The sequence below is a fragment of the Crocodylus porosus genome, unplaced genomic scaffold (genome assembly GCF_001723895.1).
Source record: "Crocodylus porosus isolate Cpor-Errol unplaced genomic scaffold, CroPor_comp1, whole genome shotgun sequence".
Taxonomy (NCBI): Eukaryota; Metazoa; Chordata; order Crocodylia; family Crocodylidae; genus Crocodylus; species Crocodylus porosus.
In genome coordinates, this window is record NW_017728917.1 from 35,885,608 (window position 1) to 35,903,691 (window position 18,084).

General features: G+C 52.5%; 2 protein-coding genes across 3 annotated transcripts in view; one reads left to right on the forward strand and one right to left on the reverse strand.

The window, feature by feature from the left end:
* PARP3 (poly(ADP-ribose) polymerase family member 3) overlaps positions 1-1,933 on the reverse strand; it is a 21,471-nt gene extending 19,538 nt beyond the window's left edge. The window contains exon 1 of the mRNA XM_019537084.1: positions 1,854-1,933. The gene's annotated coding sequence lies outside the window, so the exon portion shown is untranslated. The remainder of the gene's footprint in view (positions 1-1,853) is intronic.
* A 242-nt stretch (positions 1,934-2,175) lies between these two features.
* Positions 2,176-18,084, forward strand: part of RRP9 (ribosomal RNA processing 9, small subunit (SSU) processome component, homolog (yeast)) — a 16,156-nt gene continuing 247 nt past the window's right edge. Inside the window, exons 1-15 of one of the 2 annotated variants that reach the window (XM_019537087.1) lie at positions 2,176-2,268; positions 2,361-2,446; positions 3,105-3,223; positions 6,844-6,911; positions 7,610-7,651; positions 9,071-9,197; positions 9,993-10,114; positions 10,871-10,963; positions 11,757-11,857; positions 12,449-12,583; positions 13,337-13,399; positions 13,486-13,643; positions 15,081-15,160; positions 15,513-15,586; positions 16,510-16,616. In XM_019537087.1, coding sequence (XP_019392632.1) covers positions 2,197-2,268; positions 2,361-2,446; positions 3,105-3,223; positions 6,844-6,911; positions 7,610-7,651; positions 9,071-9,197; positions 9,993-10,114; positions 10,871-10,963; positions 11,757-11,857; positions 12,449-12,583; positions 13,337-13,399; positions 13,486-13,643; positions 15,081-15,160; positions 15,513-15,586; positions 16,510-16,615 — 1,446 coding nt within the window. In that variant the 5' untranslated portion in view covers positions 2,176-2,196 and the 3' untranslated portion in view covers position 16,616. Of the gene's footprint in view, positions 2,269-2,360; positions 2,447-3,104; positions 3,224-6,843; positions 6,912-7,609; positions 7,652-9,070; positions 9,198-9,992; positions 10,115-10,870; positions 10,964-11,756; positions 11,858-12,448; positions 12,584-13,336; positions 13,400-13,485; positions 13,644-15,080; positions 15,161-15,512; positions 15,587-16,509; positions 16,721-18,084 lie in introns of those variants that run through there. The other variant, XM_019537088.1, reaches the window with a different exon arrangement.

The following is an 18,084-nucleotide window of genomic DNA, read 5'->3' on the forward strand; positions in this document are numbered from 1 at the left end:
TGTGCCAGGGGACTTGGAATGACCTCGGCCAGTTCCTTTAGAACTCTAGGGTGGAGATCATCCGGGCCGGCTGACTTGAATACATCCAACCCCTCCAGAAGCTCCCTAACTACATCCTTGCTAACCCGTGGCCCAGGTGTGCCTCCCCCGGGGCCCGAGGGGGGCCCAGCAGGGAGGTGGCTGTTTTGGTCCCTACTCAGGAAGACGGAGGCAAAGAAATCGTTAAACATGTTAGCTTTGCCGTTTTAAGTGCACTGGCAAGGAAAGAAGTTAATTTATGGACTACTGAGCACCACCTAGTCTAGGAAGATCCAATTAATGGCAAGACCAAAAATAAGGAGGCTCCTATGTTACATTTCTCAGTGCTAAATCTTGGCTAATTGACACCTTGCAATGACCGCTGAAGAACTGGTTTGAAATTGCTCTCAGGGGTACTGGGAAAAAGTAAGTTTCCTAAAACTTATATTCCTTTAGCTGAGCAGATAAAAATTAGACCTTCAAACACTCCATTTGGAGACTGGCTTTTGAAGCAAATGAAGCCGATGGCCCTCTCTATTCTGTGACCTCAGACAAAAAGCAGAACATAAAAAAGCCGGGTAAAGAAACATATGCAGTGTACTTTCCTATACATCTTTCTCTTAAAGAGACTTATTAGGCCTCTACTAAAAGGTCTATTTTCATTTGCCTGAACAGTTTTCTAGCTATTTAAAAGCTGACAGGCAAAGGGCTCCATTCAGCAGAGTCCAACTGGTTAACAGGCTGATGATCAATTGCCTCAAAACTATGCTGCCCACTAACATTTAATGACTGTCCTTAGTCTGTGAGGGATATGGTGGAGGTCTTGTCCACCAAGGTGGACAATCATTTATGGCAGGGGTGGCCAATCTGCAACACAGGCGTCGTTAATGGCACAGACAGCCCTTGTGTGCGGTAAAAGGGAGATCGGGGACGGGGACAGACATGAGTGGATCTAGGATTTTGAAAAGGGGGGTCCAGACAGTGTGGAGCATTCTTCCATATAATGCAGTACCTATTTTTCTCCAGGTAAAGAGAAACAAGAAGCTTTACTAATATGCTAGAGACCTAGGGCTATGTTATTCAGTTTAACATTAAAGAAAAAAAACAAATATAACTTCACTGGAACGGGTTAAACATTGTCTGCAGAGCTCCATTATCAGGAGCAGCTGACAGGAAGCAGCACTGCAGAAGATAAGCTAGCTCGACTGGTGGAACAGGAAGACCATCAAAAAGGAGACGGCTTTGTTCCCAGTGCCCAACACAGAGTTTAGGAAGCAGGAAGATTTTAATGAGCCACGAATTCAGTTGATGCTCTCATGGCAGCTCAAACGAAGGCAGCTGGTTTGCAATTTGGCTGGAGCAGGAATCAAAGAGGGGCGCAAGTGCACCACTGCACCTGCCTCTGGAGAGGGCAGGGAGCAGAGCAGCAACCTGGGGACAGGAGGGTGCAGGGCTAATCTGTGGCCCTGCTGCGGGCAAGGCAGCCCCCCACCGGCTCGCACCCTGATGGGGCCAGGCTGCATCACATCAGGTCAGCTCCAGCTATGACCAGCAGCCAGCACCACCCACCACGCTCCAGCCTCCCCAGCATCGCTGGCTGAGGCTCCAGGTCAGATGATGTCCCTCTGGGCAGCAGGCGCTTCGAGGCCAAACTGGGACCAGGGTCATCGCTCCCACCCTGGGCTCCAGCCACTGCTCAGAGCCGGGCCTGGGCCTCCATCCAGTGCTGCGCAGCCGCGGCCCAGGCCCTACACGGCCCCTCCGCTGCCACAGCAGGGCCGCGCCGCCCCCCGCAGGCCGCCAAAGGCTCCTGCACCCTCATGGCGCGCACGTACCAGCAGCCCGACAGAGCGCAGCGCGCCTCCGCCGGAAAAATCCCGCCCCTTCGAGGGAGTCTCCCTGATGGCAGAGACAGTTTGGACGGACAGCGCAGGCCGCCAGTAGGAGATGAGGAGGCGGGGCCCAAAGGAAGCGCTATCCTATGGGGGAGGGAGGAGAGGCCGGAACGGAAACGCAAAAAGCTAGGCTGGACCGCCCGCCCCCGGCAGCTGTCCCAACCAATGGCGGAGGAGTGAGGGGCGGGGCCGGAGACGGCTCTGCCCAATGGGAGGGCGCGGGACCGCGGCTTGGGGCGCCACGTGCGGGTGCGCGGGGCTGGAGCTGGGCTGGGGTCGGGGCATGGCGGCGACGGGCAGGAAGAAGCAGCAGCAGGAGGCGGCCGCGGGCGGGGTCGGGCGCAAGCGGCGCAAGGTAGGGCCGGCGGGGACTGGGGACTGGGGACTCGGGCTCGGGGAGCGGCCGCCCCTGCCCGGCGCCGCGCTGACCCCGCGCTCGGTCCGCAGCTCCCTGGCGCGGGGGAGAGGCCCCGGCAGAAGGTCGCCGCCGCCAAGCTCGACGAGGAGATCTCCAGCGACTCGGACGTTGAGAGGTAGCGCCGCGCGTCCCCGTGCTGTGGCGGGCAGGGCAGGGCTGCGGCCCCCAGGGTGATACCGCCAGAGAGAGGGCCCAGGCCGGGCCGTGCCCGCGCTCCTCCCCCCCTCCCCCTGTGCTCGGCCCCCTTGGGCAGGGGCTCCGCAGCTCCCTTCTAGTCCGGCTTCTCTCTGCCCTGGCACGAGGGTGATGTGACAAGCCCCCGGGCGCAGAATCCGGCGCTGGGGCGGCTCTGCCCTGAGCCCTGGCCTGGCAGCCAGGGAAGCCTGGAGAAGCCGCTGCCTCCCCCCATCAAGGTTGCAGCCGGGGCTTGATTCCAGGCCAGGCTCTTATGGGCCCTGCCGGGTGGAAGGGTGTAGAGGAGACTGTCTCAACATTAGGCCTAAGCACAGGGTGCTGTGGAAACACTTCCCACATCAGTGTGTAACTGCTGACATGACACATGTTGGGTAGAAATGTCATCTTCCGGCGTTTTAAAAAAGGCCAATGGGGATTTTTATGTACTTCAGCTGCCCTGTGTTTGAAGGTCCCTCTAGGCAGTTTGCCTTGGCTGGGCATCAGGTAGCAAAGCATGTCTGGGGTACAGTCAGTATGAGTAGAGAGGGGAAAATTATTCCTGTGTGTAATTGTCCCCCTTCGTTTTCTGCTCTTTCTAGCCCTGCGTTATCTGGAAAGCGGAAGAGAGACAATGAGGCGGAAGAGGAGATCGAGGAGACAGCTCAGGAAAAGAAGCTGAGATTAGCCAAACTTTACCTGGAACAGCTTCGTCAGCAGGGTGAGCACCTGATAAGCTTGGGTGGTGTAGGGGGTGTTAGGGGAGAGTGCGCTTAGTGGGCCGCCGTCTGGCTGTGCCTTATCCTTGGTTTTCACATGGAGAAAATGGTCTTCTGTGCTACTTGGAGATGTCGTGCTGGACTGATCTAACTTGATGAAACTCGCTTTTGGAAACAATATAGAAAGATGAGGCTGTGTTCCCCAAGGATTTCTGAGTCTGAATTGTTTGATCCGAATTAATCTATGGCAAAGCATAGTTTGTTAATTCAAACTGTTAGGCATGTAAAGGAAATGAGATACTGCCTCCTGTGTATTTGTAACTTCCTTCTTTGCTTACTTTCCTGAACATGGCACTTCACTGCTGTTACATGAGTATAAAATGTAAGGCTTGGTTTTTATACATCACAGCAGTTGTGCTGTGTGTGGTGCCTGAGGAGTCTAAAGGGAAAGCTCTTCGTAGTTTAGCTATGATGCCTGTTGTAAATCAGTCACCATTTCTTCTTGGAACAGTCTGGCATGGAGGCAGCTCTTTTCCTAGTTTTTGAGTGCTTCTCTGTGCAGTACCACATCCTGGTTCTCCCTCTTTGACCAGGCCCTAGGTTACTGCACTCTGTGCATCGGCCATGACTGTCTGGGCTGTGATTGAGTTTGGCATGTGTGGGTTTCTCTTTGGGAGTCTGAGTAGCAGTGAATAGACTGACCAGGTAGCTTTAAGATCAAAGTACTAGGCACAAAGCTATTCAGACAGTTTTAAAACGGCAGTCTGTGCATATATGTAGTACAGTCCCTTTCAGTCCCGAGAGCTGGCCAAAGCTTGCAGTCTTGTAGGCTGTTCTGGAGTCCAGGGTTTGGTGGCATGGTTTCCTTGCAAGAATGTAGAAATCCAACTAAGCAGAAGGTTTTAAACCATCAGAGACAGGCTTGGAACTGTGCTTGTATTGGAGAGGTTTACACAGCTCTATCAGCTGGGGACACACAAGCCTGTAATAAGGGTGCACCGGTATATTGGTGGCATATCAGATTGGCATTGATTAAATAGAAAATTGACATTTATTGACAGTCAGCTTTTTTTGGCTGTTATGGCTAATAATGTCGCTGATAAATGCTGTGTAAATGCATGCACGCAGCCAGGAACACAGCCTTGTGGCTTGGAGAGCAGCCTCCTGGCAATATGTCTGTGCAGGAGGGAAGGGGCGTGGGAGGGGGGGTGCAGATCAAGACCGCCATGGTGGGGCAGGGGCTGCCCAGCTGACACAGGAGCTGTAGGTAACTCATTTGTGGGGTGGGGAGGTGGGGCATCTCTCTGCTACTGTGCGCACCCCTGGTGGAGTCATGGAGAACATGTACCCCCCCCCCCAATTTGTACACAGGGTGAGGGTGGGTGCCCACAGCAAGAGCCTCTTCCCAGTGAGGGGGCTGGACCAGGGCTGCGTTTGGGGTGGTGTGGGCAGGCAGTGGTGGCACTGTTACGGGGGGCTACAGGGTGGGCTACAGCCACCCCAGTACTCGCCATAGCCCCCCCCATCCCAGCATCACCACTACCTGGCCCCCCTCTCCCATGGGGAAGAAGCCAGTGTAGCCTCTGGCCCCAAGCCCACAGTGGGCACCCTGCCTTTGCCCTGTGCCCAAATTGGGGGGGGGGCATGCCCCCCCAGGGGTGCATGCAGCAGTGGGGAGACACCCAGTCCTGTGCCCCTCTCACAAGCCACCCATAGCTCTGACCTGTGCCCTGCCCCATTCCCTTCCCTCACTGTGAGTGGGCCTCCATCTGCCCCTGCCATGCCCCTTCTCCCCACTCCCCCGATGTACGCTGGATGCTGCTCTCCAAGCTGCATATCAGCTATCAGATTGGTATTGGCCAATATGGCTGGCTAATAATCGGCCATTGGTACTGTCCAAAAAAATCTTTATCATGGCTGACTTGGTTCTGCCAGCAACTCCCCCCTGCCCTCTCCCTCTCTTCTACACAGCCGCAGCTGTCAGAAGAAAATGGGCTGGGGGGGTGGGAATTGGGGTATCTGTGATGGCAGGAAAGGATCCTCCTTCTGGCAAAGCTGCCCCCATACCATGGGGCCCAGCTCTTTTTATGCTGTGGCAAGAGCAGCCTTTGGTAGCGTGGACATAGGCCTCAAAAACCTCTCTGCAGGCTTCTCCCAGGGTTATTCAGTGCTGTTTGGGTGAAGCTTCTGTCTTTCTTGCTGTGTCCTTCTCCACCCCCATCCTCAAGCTTTTTCTCAAACTATACCTTGCTAAATCCTTCTGCCTAGAGCTATTGACTTCCTGAGTGGCCTTTCAACTGCCTTTTGTTCTGGGTGGAAATGGGGGCTTAACTCTCCTAGTCTTACAGCCATTTCAAATGGAGATCTTAAATAGAGGGTGGTGGCCAAATCTCATAAGTTTAACCCTTCCTATAATGTTGGCTTGCCTTTCCTCATGGTAGTTTAGGCAGGCCTCACTTCTTCAGATACAAAAAATGGGCTCCATGTCTCAGCCTGGTTTTCCCCCAAACAGTTGCCTCCATTCCTACCTTGAGAAGAGTGCTTTACAGTCCTCCCCTCCAGTTCTTCTTCTGTTCACTGCCCTGGCCCTTAGTCAGCCACAGACCGGTAGGAAACTGAGTGCATAGGCTGAGCATTATCCCTTAATACCTCTCAGATGTTTTCAGAGCAGTGGTGTATGTTTAGCTGTTACTTGTCTTTCTGCCTGCTTTCCCAAACTGTGTAGTTGTCTTAAGTCCTGTTTGCACAGTGTAGCTGTAGGAACCAGGCTGGCATACATTATTCACAAATTGCAGAGCAGCTCCCAAGCATCCAAGGTTGTCACTCTCCAGAGGCTTTTGGGGGAGGCAGAGAATGGGTGCAGTTCCAGGACCTGAACTCAGCACTTGCCAGGTGTACAAGACTTGTCCAGCATGTCTGAGAAGCTCTGTGTGCTCAGAACTCTTCACGTAGGAGCAGTGCAGCTTTTTGAAACAGTTTAAGAGTAAGCATAGATAGCTTGCGCTGAATGACTGTGAATGTACTGTTGCTAAAAGGACCTTATTCTGAAATGCTTAATAAGAATGTGGGGGAGATGTTGGGCAGAGAGACGTTCTGGCCTTAAATCTGCTACTAATTTGCTGGGAGATCTTGGACAAGGCACTCTGCTTCTCAATGTCTGCATTTCAGCTCTGGCTTAAAATGGGGACAACTCTGGGAGAGGAAAAAGTAATGAGCATGAAGGTTTGGCTTTCATCTGCTTGACACCCAAGTTCTGTCTCTATGGACAAGACAAATTGTCTCTTGACCATAGCAAGCTACCAAATAAAAACAGGAGTGTCTGTTAGCAGGTGCTTCATTTAAAACTGCTAGAGTGTGTTTTGGGTTTTTTTGGTTTTGTTTTGTTTTTTAATGAAAATTCACCTGCTTAAAATGGCAGAGCATTGGGTGTTTTCATATATGGCAAGTGTAGGCTGCTATCCCTTGCCCCCACTTAAGGTGAGACTTAAGTCTGGAGTTGACTGCCTAATGAGGGATGCAGTGAATAGGGATCAGTGTACAGAAGTCCTTGTTTTATTGTCTTGCTACCCCCAACCTCCCTTACTCTGTGCCTTAAGTCTGTCTCTCTGCATATCTTGGACAGAGGAAGAAAAGGCTGAAGAGGAAGCTTTCAAGGAGGAATTGGTGGCTGGCCGCCTGAAAGAAGATGTGGTGAGTAAGCTGCGTAGGGGAGGAAAGCTGGTAGGTGCAGAAGTTCTCTACTTGCACAAGCTGGCTTCCCCTTGCACACTCCTTGGGAGTCTCCACAGCCTACTCTGAGCGCCTGCCTTGAGGAGTCCGACATGTGGGAGGGAGCAGATTCTCTGCATTTGACCCCTGTATAAGCCCCTAGCTTCTGTAGCTGGCCAGAGCAGAGGTAAGTAGCTGGAGCAAGGAGAGGGGATTCCAGGGCAGTGTGTCTCAGTCTTCTCTCAAACTGATATACACTGTCTGATGCTAAAGCAGACAACTATTTTGTGCATTGGGGTCATTTTCTCTGCTAAACTGAGCTGTTCAATCCCTGGAACAGCTCTCTTCTAATTAAAGCACATGAGGACCAAGTGAGATCCACCCCCAGATTTCTCCACTGTCAGGTTTCGTGCCTGTACCTTCCAAAAGCCATTTGCCCTAGCAGCCCATGGGCTAATAAGCTTGGAACTTGTTCCTTACAAGACATGCCCATTGGCACTCTATCCATGGGGCAGCTGGGCATCTCACTTCCACCCTTAGCAATCTGAAGTTTCCAGTCATCTTGGTAATTAAGCTGTCCTTGTTCCCCACTTCTTAATGGCAAAGACCCCTCTCTGGAGCATAGGGGCTGAGGGTCTGTGCCTTTTCTGCTCACATCTAACTTGTTCTCCCCTCAACAGCTTGAACAAAAGGGAAAACTGCAGCGACTGATCGCCAAAGATGTAAGTTTGCAAAGCTCCCCCCTGAAAGCTCCACTGCAGAGACCTCAGCTGCTGGGCCAGGGAGGGGAGCAAAGCTGTTTGCCTGTGCCTTGCCCTGAGTTTGCCCTTCCTGACTGGTACCATCTCTGTTTTTTGAGATCAGTTGTTTTCCTGCCATCTACAGCCATCTATGAGTGTACTCTTCAGTGGAACTGGAGATCCTGTTAGTAGAGGTGGGGAAGATGGTCCAGATCTGAGGTTTAGATTTTCTTTGCTCTGCTTCAGCTTCCCTGAGTGACCCTTGAGCTGTATCATGCTTCTGTTCCTCTTCTGTGAGGTTAGGGTCATAACTCTGTTTGGCCTTCATGTCAGCTGTGCTTGGTCACCATGTTGATGTGGGGAGTCGGGGTAGAAGCATCTTAAATACTTAAAAGGGCTACGGTTCTACAGGTGAGTGTCTGTATTTAAAAGGTCAGTGGTCCTGTCCTCTTTCTGCTCCCAGTGAAGTCAACAGCAAATGGAAGTCCAGAGACTGTTACCAATAGGTTTCTTCTTGCCAGAGCCCCCAAGGATTGACACAGCCCCTTGTCTGATTTTTGGCATCAAGTGAACTTTAATAGTAACCCCTACACACTATTACAAGCTTCCTCCCTGTAATATGACCTGACAAGTGGTTTCTTTAGTAGTTACAGCAGTGACCTTTGGTGGCACTGGCTTCGGGTCCTCCTCTGGGTGCATGGGACATTTGTTTCTGGCTTTCCTGCTAGTCGAGCAGAAATTCCACGGCTGCCCTCCATCTTCCTAGAGTAGCAGCATGAATACACACTGCTCCTTTGTTTGTCCATTGCTTTTGTAACTTTCTCATCCTAAATTGTCCAGTCCTCAAATTCCTTACCTCATCATTTTAGATAAGGTTCTCCAATCCTATTCAGCTTTTGGTTTTGTTTCCTTTTAGGGAAACTGATATATCTGGTTCACTCACCTTACCAGGCACAGCACTCACTTTTTCCTGTGCCTTATAAAATTGTACAGAGTGCCCTATTGCTTGGTTCTGGGAAGGCCTAGACTATGGCTGAGAGCCTTTGCATAATTCAGTTTGCCAGCTATAGGGACCCCTGTGCAGTGTATAAAGTGGCTTGAAGAACCATAGACCTTGCATGGTGCTGTTTCACAGCAGAAAACAATGGGCCAGAATCATTTGTGGTGTAAAGCAGTGTATTCCTGAGGTAAACCCAGTAGAGCACTTCGGCTTAGCAAATCTAACTGGCATAAAACTGAACACGGTGCTCATTCCAGGTCAGAGCTGGTGGTGTAGAACCAGTATTGCTAAGGGCTCAGTGGGGACCGCCACAAGCTTTCTTCTGGAAGAGAGGCCCCAGTAATGGACAGCATGCCAGCATGTGTGTGGGCCCTTGTTAATGGGATGCTTTGTATGAACAGCTGCGACCTCCAGATCCAGCAGAAATCAGGGTGCTACGAGGGCACCAGCTGCCCATCACCTGCCTGGTCATCAGTCCGGATGATAAGTATATCTTCTCAGCGGCCAAAGACTGCTCCATCATCAAATGTGAGTCTCTGCCTCCCTTCTTAGCCAGGGCACTGCAGGGTCCAGTTCAGGCAGTGTGTCCCAGCACTTCCAGAGAATGGTAGTAAAGAGCTATCCTGGGCTGAGCTCCCCCCTGTGAATGGCATGGACTAGTGGTGCTGCAGCGGCCCATCATGGTGGGGTGGGTGGGTGGAATAGCTATGTGGCATGCTGCACTGTGCCCCATGCTATGCAAGCATGGCCACAGAAGCAACATGAATCTGGGCAGGGGGAGGTGGAGTGGGGAGGGCAGGGGTAGAGGAGTCTGCACTGCCTGGCACAGCCCTGGCTATGGCAAAGTGGAACGGTATAGGGCACAGTCCTCCCTCAGGTTTCCGGTGGTGTCTGGCAGGCCAGATACAGCCCACAGGTGTAGAGGGTAAAGTTAGAAGAGAAGTATACACTGGAGCTAGTGCAACAATTCACTTGGAACAAGTAGCCTGTTAACCCCAAACCTCAGAACTGCCCCTGGTTTGCAGCAAATGAGACCTATGGTGCTTTGTCAGGAGTGAGGCAAGCTGTGTAACATAAGGAGCCTGGGGAAGGGGTTCCTGTGGAATGTAGTGGCTGAAGACTAGTGGCTTGTCTAGCTCCTCAGTTCATCCTTTGCTTCTCCACCCACTGGGGCATGAAGATCTTTCTTTTATCTCCTTCTGCATTCTAAGAGGTGGTACCTGGGGTCTCTGGCACAGAGCAGCCCATTTAAGTCTGTAACCTCACTAAAGCCTAGTCCTACAAAGGCAAGGTGGAGGTGACTAGTGGAATCTGGTGTCACAGGGGATGTGGAAAGCGGGAAGAAGGAGCACGTGATCCGTGGAGCGAAGAAGGGCACAGAAGGGCATGTTGGCCACACGGCACATATTCTCTGCATGGCTATCTCCTCAGATGGCAAATACCTGGTAAGAAGAATTGTAAACGGCTTGGCCCTCCCTTGCAGGTTGGCTTTGAGTGGGCTTATTATAGTCTTCAGTTGTGCTGGGATTCAAGGCTTCAGCCGCCATGAATTCCTGGCTCTTGCTATGGCTATTCTTACAGACTCTAGACCCCTCCTTATCCCCAGCCCTGCCACTCACTCTCCATTCCTGGCCCACTGCAGAACACTGAGAGGGGTTTGGCTCTGGCAGACCCAGCTGGGCAGTGTTTCCATCTAAATTCTACATGAGTCACATACTAGCTGCACCTAGGAAGGCTTGTGCATAACTGCCCATGTTCTGGTAGCAATGCCTGTCAGACTCCATCTCTTCTCTCTGCCCCAGAAGCTTCGTGGTAGCCATGACCACTTTGTAGTGATCTTGTCTGTGACCTGCAGCTGAAACTTGCCAGCCTTCATCTTCTCTGTTCTAATAGCTCCAGACTGGCAGGACCACCTTGAGATGAGGAACAGTGAAGCTAGTAGTTCTTTGCTCTTCTCAGGGATGAAAGGAATCTGGGAACTAAACCCAACTTGGCTGGAGTTGAAGCTAAGCTGGCTGGGACCTTGCCTGCTCGTGGGCTCTGTTCTCTGAGCTTCTTACTGATTAGTCTTTATACCCATCAAGCAGTGAGGGTGGCTGAAGAGTGTATATCTGACTGTGTGGGGCATGTGACCATTGTTATCCAGGAAGGCTGGCTTTGGGCTGAGGTAAGGATGGGGATGAGTGTCCTCTCTCTGGCAGGCCACAGGAGACAGGAACAAACTGATCGTGATCTGGGAGGCTGCAACCTGCGAGCACCTTTATACATTCACTGGGCATCGAGATGCTGTATCGGTGAGTGTGATGGGAGAGGCTTGTTGCGGGGAGGGAGGGTCAGTATGAAAAATGGTTCTGGGTACAGGCACCTTCTAGCACCTGGACCCAACCCACTGACCCTGAGATCACTGGGCAGTGTCAGTGCAGAGTTGGGCCCTAGAGCAGAGTCACTTGGGGAAGTTTGGCCTGTTGCGGGCTAGGGGAGGGGGCTTGGTACTGACCAAGGTTGCAGCAGCTCACGAAAACTCCTTAAGTGCTCTTTTGGCTCAAATAATTGCCCACCCCTGGCTTAAGACCCATGTTTCTATAGGTTGTGCCTTGGGATGCCTTGCCTTCATGGGACCTCTGTTGTCTTAGTTCCAGGAGAGGCTTTTGGAAAATGAGGAAGGGCTGAGTGTAGTGGGGTGTGGAAAGCAGCTGCTTCTGGACCTTCTCACAGTGCTGTCTGTCCTCTTGAAGAATTACATTCTGAGTTGGTCTCCTGTTTGAACCCAAGCTGCCTGGCTTGCCTCATTTTGAGCTTGTCTTTCTCCCTGGGAACATGTGTTGAGTGCCTGACAGCTTAGTCCCTTGGAGGGTTGAGGAGCTGTATGTGCCCCTGTTCCGACTGTCCTGATGAGCTCATATTGTTAACTTCTGGGAGCACTTCCTGGCCTTGGAGGGGATGGACGCTGGTGGGTTGGGACATTGGTGTGCCTGTGCCCTGGGGAATGCTGACCCACTGACAGTTGCTCCATACTGTAGTCCTGTCTGCTTTTGTGCCAGTCTGCTTATCTGGCTTGCTGTTGTCCTCTTTCTCTCCTGCACATAGGGCCTGTCGTTTCGGAAAGGCACGCACCAGCTGTACAGTGCCTCACATGATCGCTCCGTCAAAGTCTGGAACGTGGCAGAGAACGCCTATGTGGAGACACTGTGAGAACTGAGGCCTCTGTGCCATGGGCTGGCAGAGCTGAAAAGGCTCGGTAGCTTCCAAGGGGGCTCTAGAGACGGAGAGCTGGGTTTTTGTAGGTCTGAGATTCATGGGCAGGGCATCCAGAAAATTGGGGCAGCAGGGTGCACCTTATTTATTTGGTCCCCAAGCTGCTGTCTCTTCGCCCGTCTGCCCAATGAGTGGTGTAATACTTGGGTGTTGCTGAGTTGTCCTGTTCTGAGACTGTAACCAGCGGCTCAGAAACCTGCCTCAATGCCAAGTGCCTTAGTGTGGCTACCTTTGACGTCTGTGCTCTCACATCAGTTGAGCTGCACAGCACTGCCTGGCCCATAAGCCCAATACGGTGCAGCCAAAGGCCATGCTAATCCAGGAGCACATGCAACAGGCCTCCGCTGTGCCATGCCCATGAAGGGAGGAATTCTCTTGGCCATGGAGCTTTGGCAGGAGAAGAGTGAAGCTGCCAGGCTGGGCTCCCTGAATTATTGAGGTGCTCTTGGGACACATACATGGGAGCTGACAGTTGTACAGCAGGCTGAGGATTCATACTCCATCCTCTTCCTATTTGACCACAGGTTTGGACACCAGGATGTCATCACAGGACTGGACAGCCTGAGTCGGGAATGCTGTGTCACATCAGGTGGAAGAGATGGCACCATCCGCATCTGGAAGATCCCTGAAGAGTCTCAGCTTGTGTTCTACGGGCACCAGTAGGTCTGAGAAGCCCTAGCCCCTGCTTAGGGTTACATGCTATGCCTGTGGTCTGCTTGTGTTCTCCATCTCTTACAGCAGTCTCCCTGCTAGTTGCATCTTAGTGCCCCTGCCTGTGCCATGCTGCAGAGATGGGATGAGGGTCTGGACTCCCATTAGCCCATTATTACACTCAGTTCCTCTCAAGCTGGGGGTGGTGGACGTCATGACTACAGCATCCTCCTTTAGCACATGCATTGACCATTGAGTGGCATGTGATGCAGATGGAACGTGCTAGCCCTTGGTTATATCAGCAGTACCACCTGATTCATGGGACTTTTGCTTTGAGCTTGCTGGAGTGCTTCCAGGGTCTTGGGAACTCTGGCCATGTTCCCATGTCTGAGCAGCATATAGTGGAACAGGGCCAGGCTGTGCCAGATGGACTGATTCCAGGACATAACTGGGAGTCAGAGTTAGATGTCTTGTTGGGATCAGTCAGTAAAAAGGGGAGATCTGTACTTCTTGGAGAAAACCCAGGGAAGGCTAGTGTTTCTTGGGCTGTGTCTCCTCATAAGTGTCTGTCAGGGAGGCCTCTTAAGGAACATGCTGAGTGTGTCAGTGGGAGCTGGCACTGTGCACAGGTAGTGCCTTCTCCTTTTTAGGAGTTGCATCAGAACAAGCTAGTCTAGGGCTCTGGCATCTGCAGGGAAAGAGTTTGGACCAGGAAAGGAAGACTAAACAAAGTCCCTTTTCCTTGCTCCCTTTCTTCCCAGGGGCTCCATTGACTGCGTCCAGCTGATCAATGAGGAGCACATGGTATCTGGTGCAGATGATGGGTGAGTACCTGTGCCGGGGCTGTGGCATCCTGGCACTTTAAACCCTGGGGCCACTCTCTGGCCTCACCAGCTGTTTCTTCTTGCAGGTCTGTTGCCCTTTGGGGTCTTTCAAAAAAGAAACCACTAGCAACTGTGAGGCAAGCACACAGTAACCATGGTACCCAGGGACTGGAGCAGCCGTATTGGATCTCCTCAGTGGCTGCCATGCTGAACAGTGACGTTGTAGCTACAGGTGCCTCGCGCTGTGAGACCCTCGCTTTTGCTGTTGCTCTGGGCTGGGGGCTATGCAGGGGGAGGGAGGGGGTCAGGGGAAGGATGCCCCCCCACCCCCTCCCACCACTTGAGGGCCAGTTTGGAGTTGAGAGACCCAAGATTTTCCTTCGGCCTTGGGCAGAGTGCTGTGCTGTGCCGTGCCATGCTGTGCCATCCTCTTGCTCTCTGTAAAGCTGGAACAGTGTTGGTCTGGCGGGGGGGAGGGCACTGAGTAGCAGCTTATGAAATGCTCTGGGGTCACTGCATGTCAGATGTCATTGGGGAATATATCTAGCGTCCTGATCTCTCAGGGCTTCAAGTATGACTCTGCTTTCCTGGGCTTGCATCTCCCAATCAGCCCCAGGGTGCCTGCAGAGCAACAGACTGTGCCTGCTCTTCTACCTGTGGCATGGGTTCTGGCAAGAAGAGCTGGCATGATCTAGTTGGGGCTGCTCCTGGTTTTGAGGAGGAGGTAGACTAGATGACCTCCTGAGGTCCCTTCCAACCATAACTTTCTATGATTAGCTTGACACAGGCTCCCACCTGCCTAACACAGTTTGGTTGTACCTGAACTGTTCTGAGCCTGGGCAGACCACAGTGTCAGTCAGTAAATAGCCAAATTCAACAGGCTTCTAAAAGAAGGCACCTGAGAGCAGCAGTGTGTGGGCAAAGGTATGAGTTGGAGGAGAAGGCGCTTCCTCATTGTTCCCTCTCTCCTGTAAGGAAAACAGGCCCTCTTAGCTCTTGCCTAGGTTCTGAGAGGATAACCCTCCCTGCTGTTGGGCTCAGCTACTTCTCAGCCAGTCCCTGATCCTTGCTTGGGGGTTAGCTCGGCTAGCTAGGTCATCAGTGTTTCTGGGCCACAGTCCAACTTAGAAGCTAACTGAGTGAAGAAATATTCCCCACCCCCATGAGAGAGGAGTGATGGGAGCAGGATGGGAGGAGAATATGAAAAGAAGAGGGCAGCAAGCTTGAGTTGGCCTCAGGTGCATGACACAGGAACTGACTGGTGAGCTCTGAACAGGGATGTGATCCCTCTTGGGTGGTGGGGAAAGTTTCTGGTGATACCAGCAGGGCCTCTGCAGAGACAGGGTGTGATGACCTGTCATTTCTATGTGTTGCTTCACCCAATTCCCCTCTTCCAGCTATGTGTGTCCACTTGCTATTGATCCTGTACAGGGCTGCATTCATCCTGATGCCCAGACGGGTCCCAGTGCCTGCCCAGCAGCTCCTGTTCATGTTGTGAGGGGAGGGGGCCCTGAGGCTTGTGGGGTGCTATTTTTGGATACTGTCAGTGTCCCAGGCCCTCTATAAGCAGGAGATAGGTGTAGTCTGAGAAGGCAGGTGCCTCAGTGGGGAGGGGCCCAGCCAGAACCAAAGGGGCTGCTGGGGGTGCCCTGTGCAGTCCTCATCCGCCACTCTGTCACAGGCTCATGCAGCGCCAGTGTGAGGCTGTGGAAGTGCAACGAGGGATTCCGCAAGCTGGAGCTGCTCTTCGACATCCCCCTGGTAAGGAAAAGGCGTGGGCACACTGGTGCCAAGGCTCGATCTGGCCTGGCAGGGGAGCAGAGAGAGCATACAGGAAGGGAAGGTCCTTCATACACAGGTTCCCCATCTCCAGACAAGTGTGGGGCAAGGGGGGGCAGGTGTTACTGAGCACAGGAATGTGTCCAGAGAGGCTCCCTCCTACTTCATGCCTGAAGCCTTCAAAGCACCCCAGGGGAGCCGCAAAGACTCCTTACATGCCAGACTGGGATAGCATTACCACCTGGGGCACCAACCACCATAGCTGATCAACAGTCCTAGCCTATAGTGGCCCTTGCCTCTTGGAGCTTATCCTCGGGGCCTCTCTCTCTTTCAGGTGGGCTTTGTCAACAGCTTGAAGTTCTCAAACACGGGGGACTTCCTGGTGGCTGGAATCGGGCAGGAGCACAGGTATTGGCTGCCTTTGTGCCCTTAGGGCAGTTCTCCACCTTCTCAGTCAGGACACCCTCCACAAGTGTTGGGCTTCTTCAGCTTACCTCTGTGCTTCTCAGCTGGGGTGCTGCCACATTTTCCTGCCTCTATACTCATCAGACAAGTCTTAAAGCAGGCAGGAGCAGAGTAATGAGCAGAGATCTTGGTTTTCTCCTTGTCCCCTTCAGTGCATCTCTTTCCAGGAGAAGCATGTGGACTCAGATCAGGCTCCAGCTGCAGCTGCTTCCCAGCCTGCCTCTGTAGGAGGCAATTGGGGCACTTGAACCTGGCCCCAGCATTACCCACGCTGCAGCACCCCTGGAAAGGGTTTCGGTATGGTCTCCCCATAGGTCATGGCCTGGAGGAGCCTTTCTGGCAAAAAGGCAGTTGGATTTGACTTTTCTGTCAGGCTTTTAGACTGTCTCAGCAGCAACAAAAGTTCAGTGATATACTGGAATGGGGGGAAACCTTCAGGGTAGAGGATACAGGTGGCAGGGGGTGGAAAATGAACCTCTTTTAGCCTTCCTGCCAGCTGACGTGTTCCTCCAAAGGAGTGGCTAGAAGGCTAGAGAAATACCCTGTGTAGTGCTGGAAGCCCCAACCACGCTGCCAGGGCAAAGAGGTTCTAGTCTAGCCTTTCCAGCGATGGGTGTTTGTGAGGTGGTTGAGGGGAGAAAGTTCTTGTTTCTACTTCCACTTGTGGATTGGAGATGGCACCTTCTGGGTGCCTGGGAGTCTGCATAGCTCCTTATGATCTGCTGGGAGGAATTTGTTTAAACTGCAACACCCAGGCCCTTCTTTGGGGGGTGGGAGCTAGCACTGGCAGCAAGTGGTATCTTGGGACTTCTGCCTGGCAAGTTCCTGGGGTGGTGAAACACAGACTCGGGGTATCTCTTGTTCAGGTTGGGCCGCTGGTGGCGAATCAAAGAAGCCAAGAACAGCATCTGTATCATCCCCCTGAAGAGGATGGCAGCAGCTAGCAATGCGCAGATTGGTGAAAGCTCCTAACCCAAAACTCCCTCCTGCCTCTGTCTGCACAGTTCTGTTACAGCTGGAGCTTTGGGATAGACACTTCTAAGTTCGGTTTGTCATTAAACCATCCCCTCATTTGTATGCCCTGCTGTCTCTGTCTCGCTGTCCATCCAACTTGCCAGAACCTAGGTGGCATTTGCTTGTGTTGATTGTACACTGGGTGTGGGAGGCAAGTGACAGCATTTGGAATGAAGGAGAACATCAGGCCTCCTTGGTTCTTGCCTACCCCTCCTGCAGCTGCCTGCTCACTCCTACCCACAAAAAAGAAAGTGCAGCTGCCAGACCTGTTTACAACAGTTATGGGCAGAGAGATCTGTGTCTATGGGGAGCGCTGTGCCATGACAGCCTTGCTTTGGCCCCTTTCCTCTCTGGCCTCCAGCTGTGCTGTACCTCATCTCTGAGGGAGAAAGTCCTCTAACCAGGTATCTGCTGCTAACATGGTGGAGCCCTTCCTCACAGCAGGGCTGGGATCATCCAGTGGAGGCTGAGGGGAGATTAAAGGGAGCAGCACAGGGTTGGGATTTATGGCAGAGATGTCATGAAGAACTTGCTTCCTGCCTACGGAAGGTGGAGCTCTGGGAGTTTTGGCCCCTCCTGCTTGTCCTTGGCAGGGGATAACTTTCTTTGGGCAAAGTTAGTCAAGCCTGGCTTTACTGAGGACATCATGCCATAAGGGAGGAGCTGGAACTTGCCCCAAATTGAATGTCTTGGTGTTATGTAAATAAGCAGTGTTCCTTAGGCTTGAGATCAGTCTGGGGCAGTGCGTGGGCTGAGGGACAGGGCACCAAGTACCCTTTGCTGCCTTGTCTTCCCACAGGAACAGACCTCTGACCAGTCTGGTCTCAGCAGTATGACTTGACCTGTCTTCCTGTGCTCAGTTTGCTTTAGGAGATGTGCATGATGTAACAGTAGGTGAGTTGATCACTGCTGTACTTGAGCCATGTAGAACAAAGGTGACCCCTTTCAGCATTTAGACTCTTGTACAGAGTGGCGCTGCATTTGTTTCTGCCTGGCTCTGGTCTCTGAGCCTAGAGCTCTGCAGTAGGAGAGGGACTTGCACCCTCGGATGATGCATTGGGCTACTTTTTTTAAAAGCTAAACCAGAGAAGTGGGGGGTCTCAGAAATGGGTGCCCGGTGTTGAAATGCTGACCTGCAGGAAGGTGACTTTCTCTCACTTCAGCAACAGCTAATAGCTGCTTGTTTATTCATGGCTTCAGGGCGGCTGAGGCTGGCTACCAGCAGCACTGGCTTTATCCTGTTTTTGTTGCAAGCCCCTCCAAGATTTGCCCAGTCTCTTGGTCACAGTGAGGTATCTCCTGTGCTGGGGAACTGTCAGCAAGCCAAGCCTTTGGCATAAATCCCCAACTGAACTTGGTGAGCATACATACCAGCTGCCAGGAGAAAGAAGAACAGTCGTTAAGTCAGACCCCTTTGTGGCTGCTGT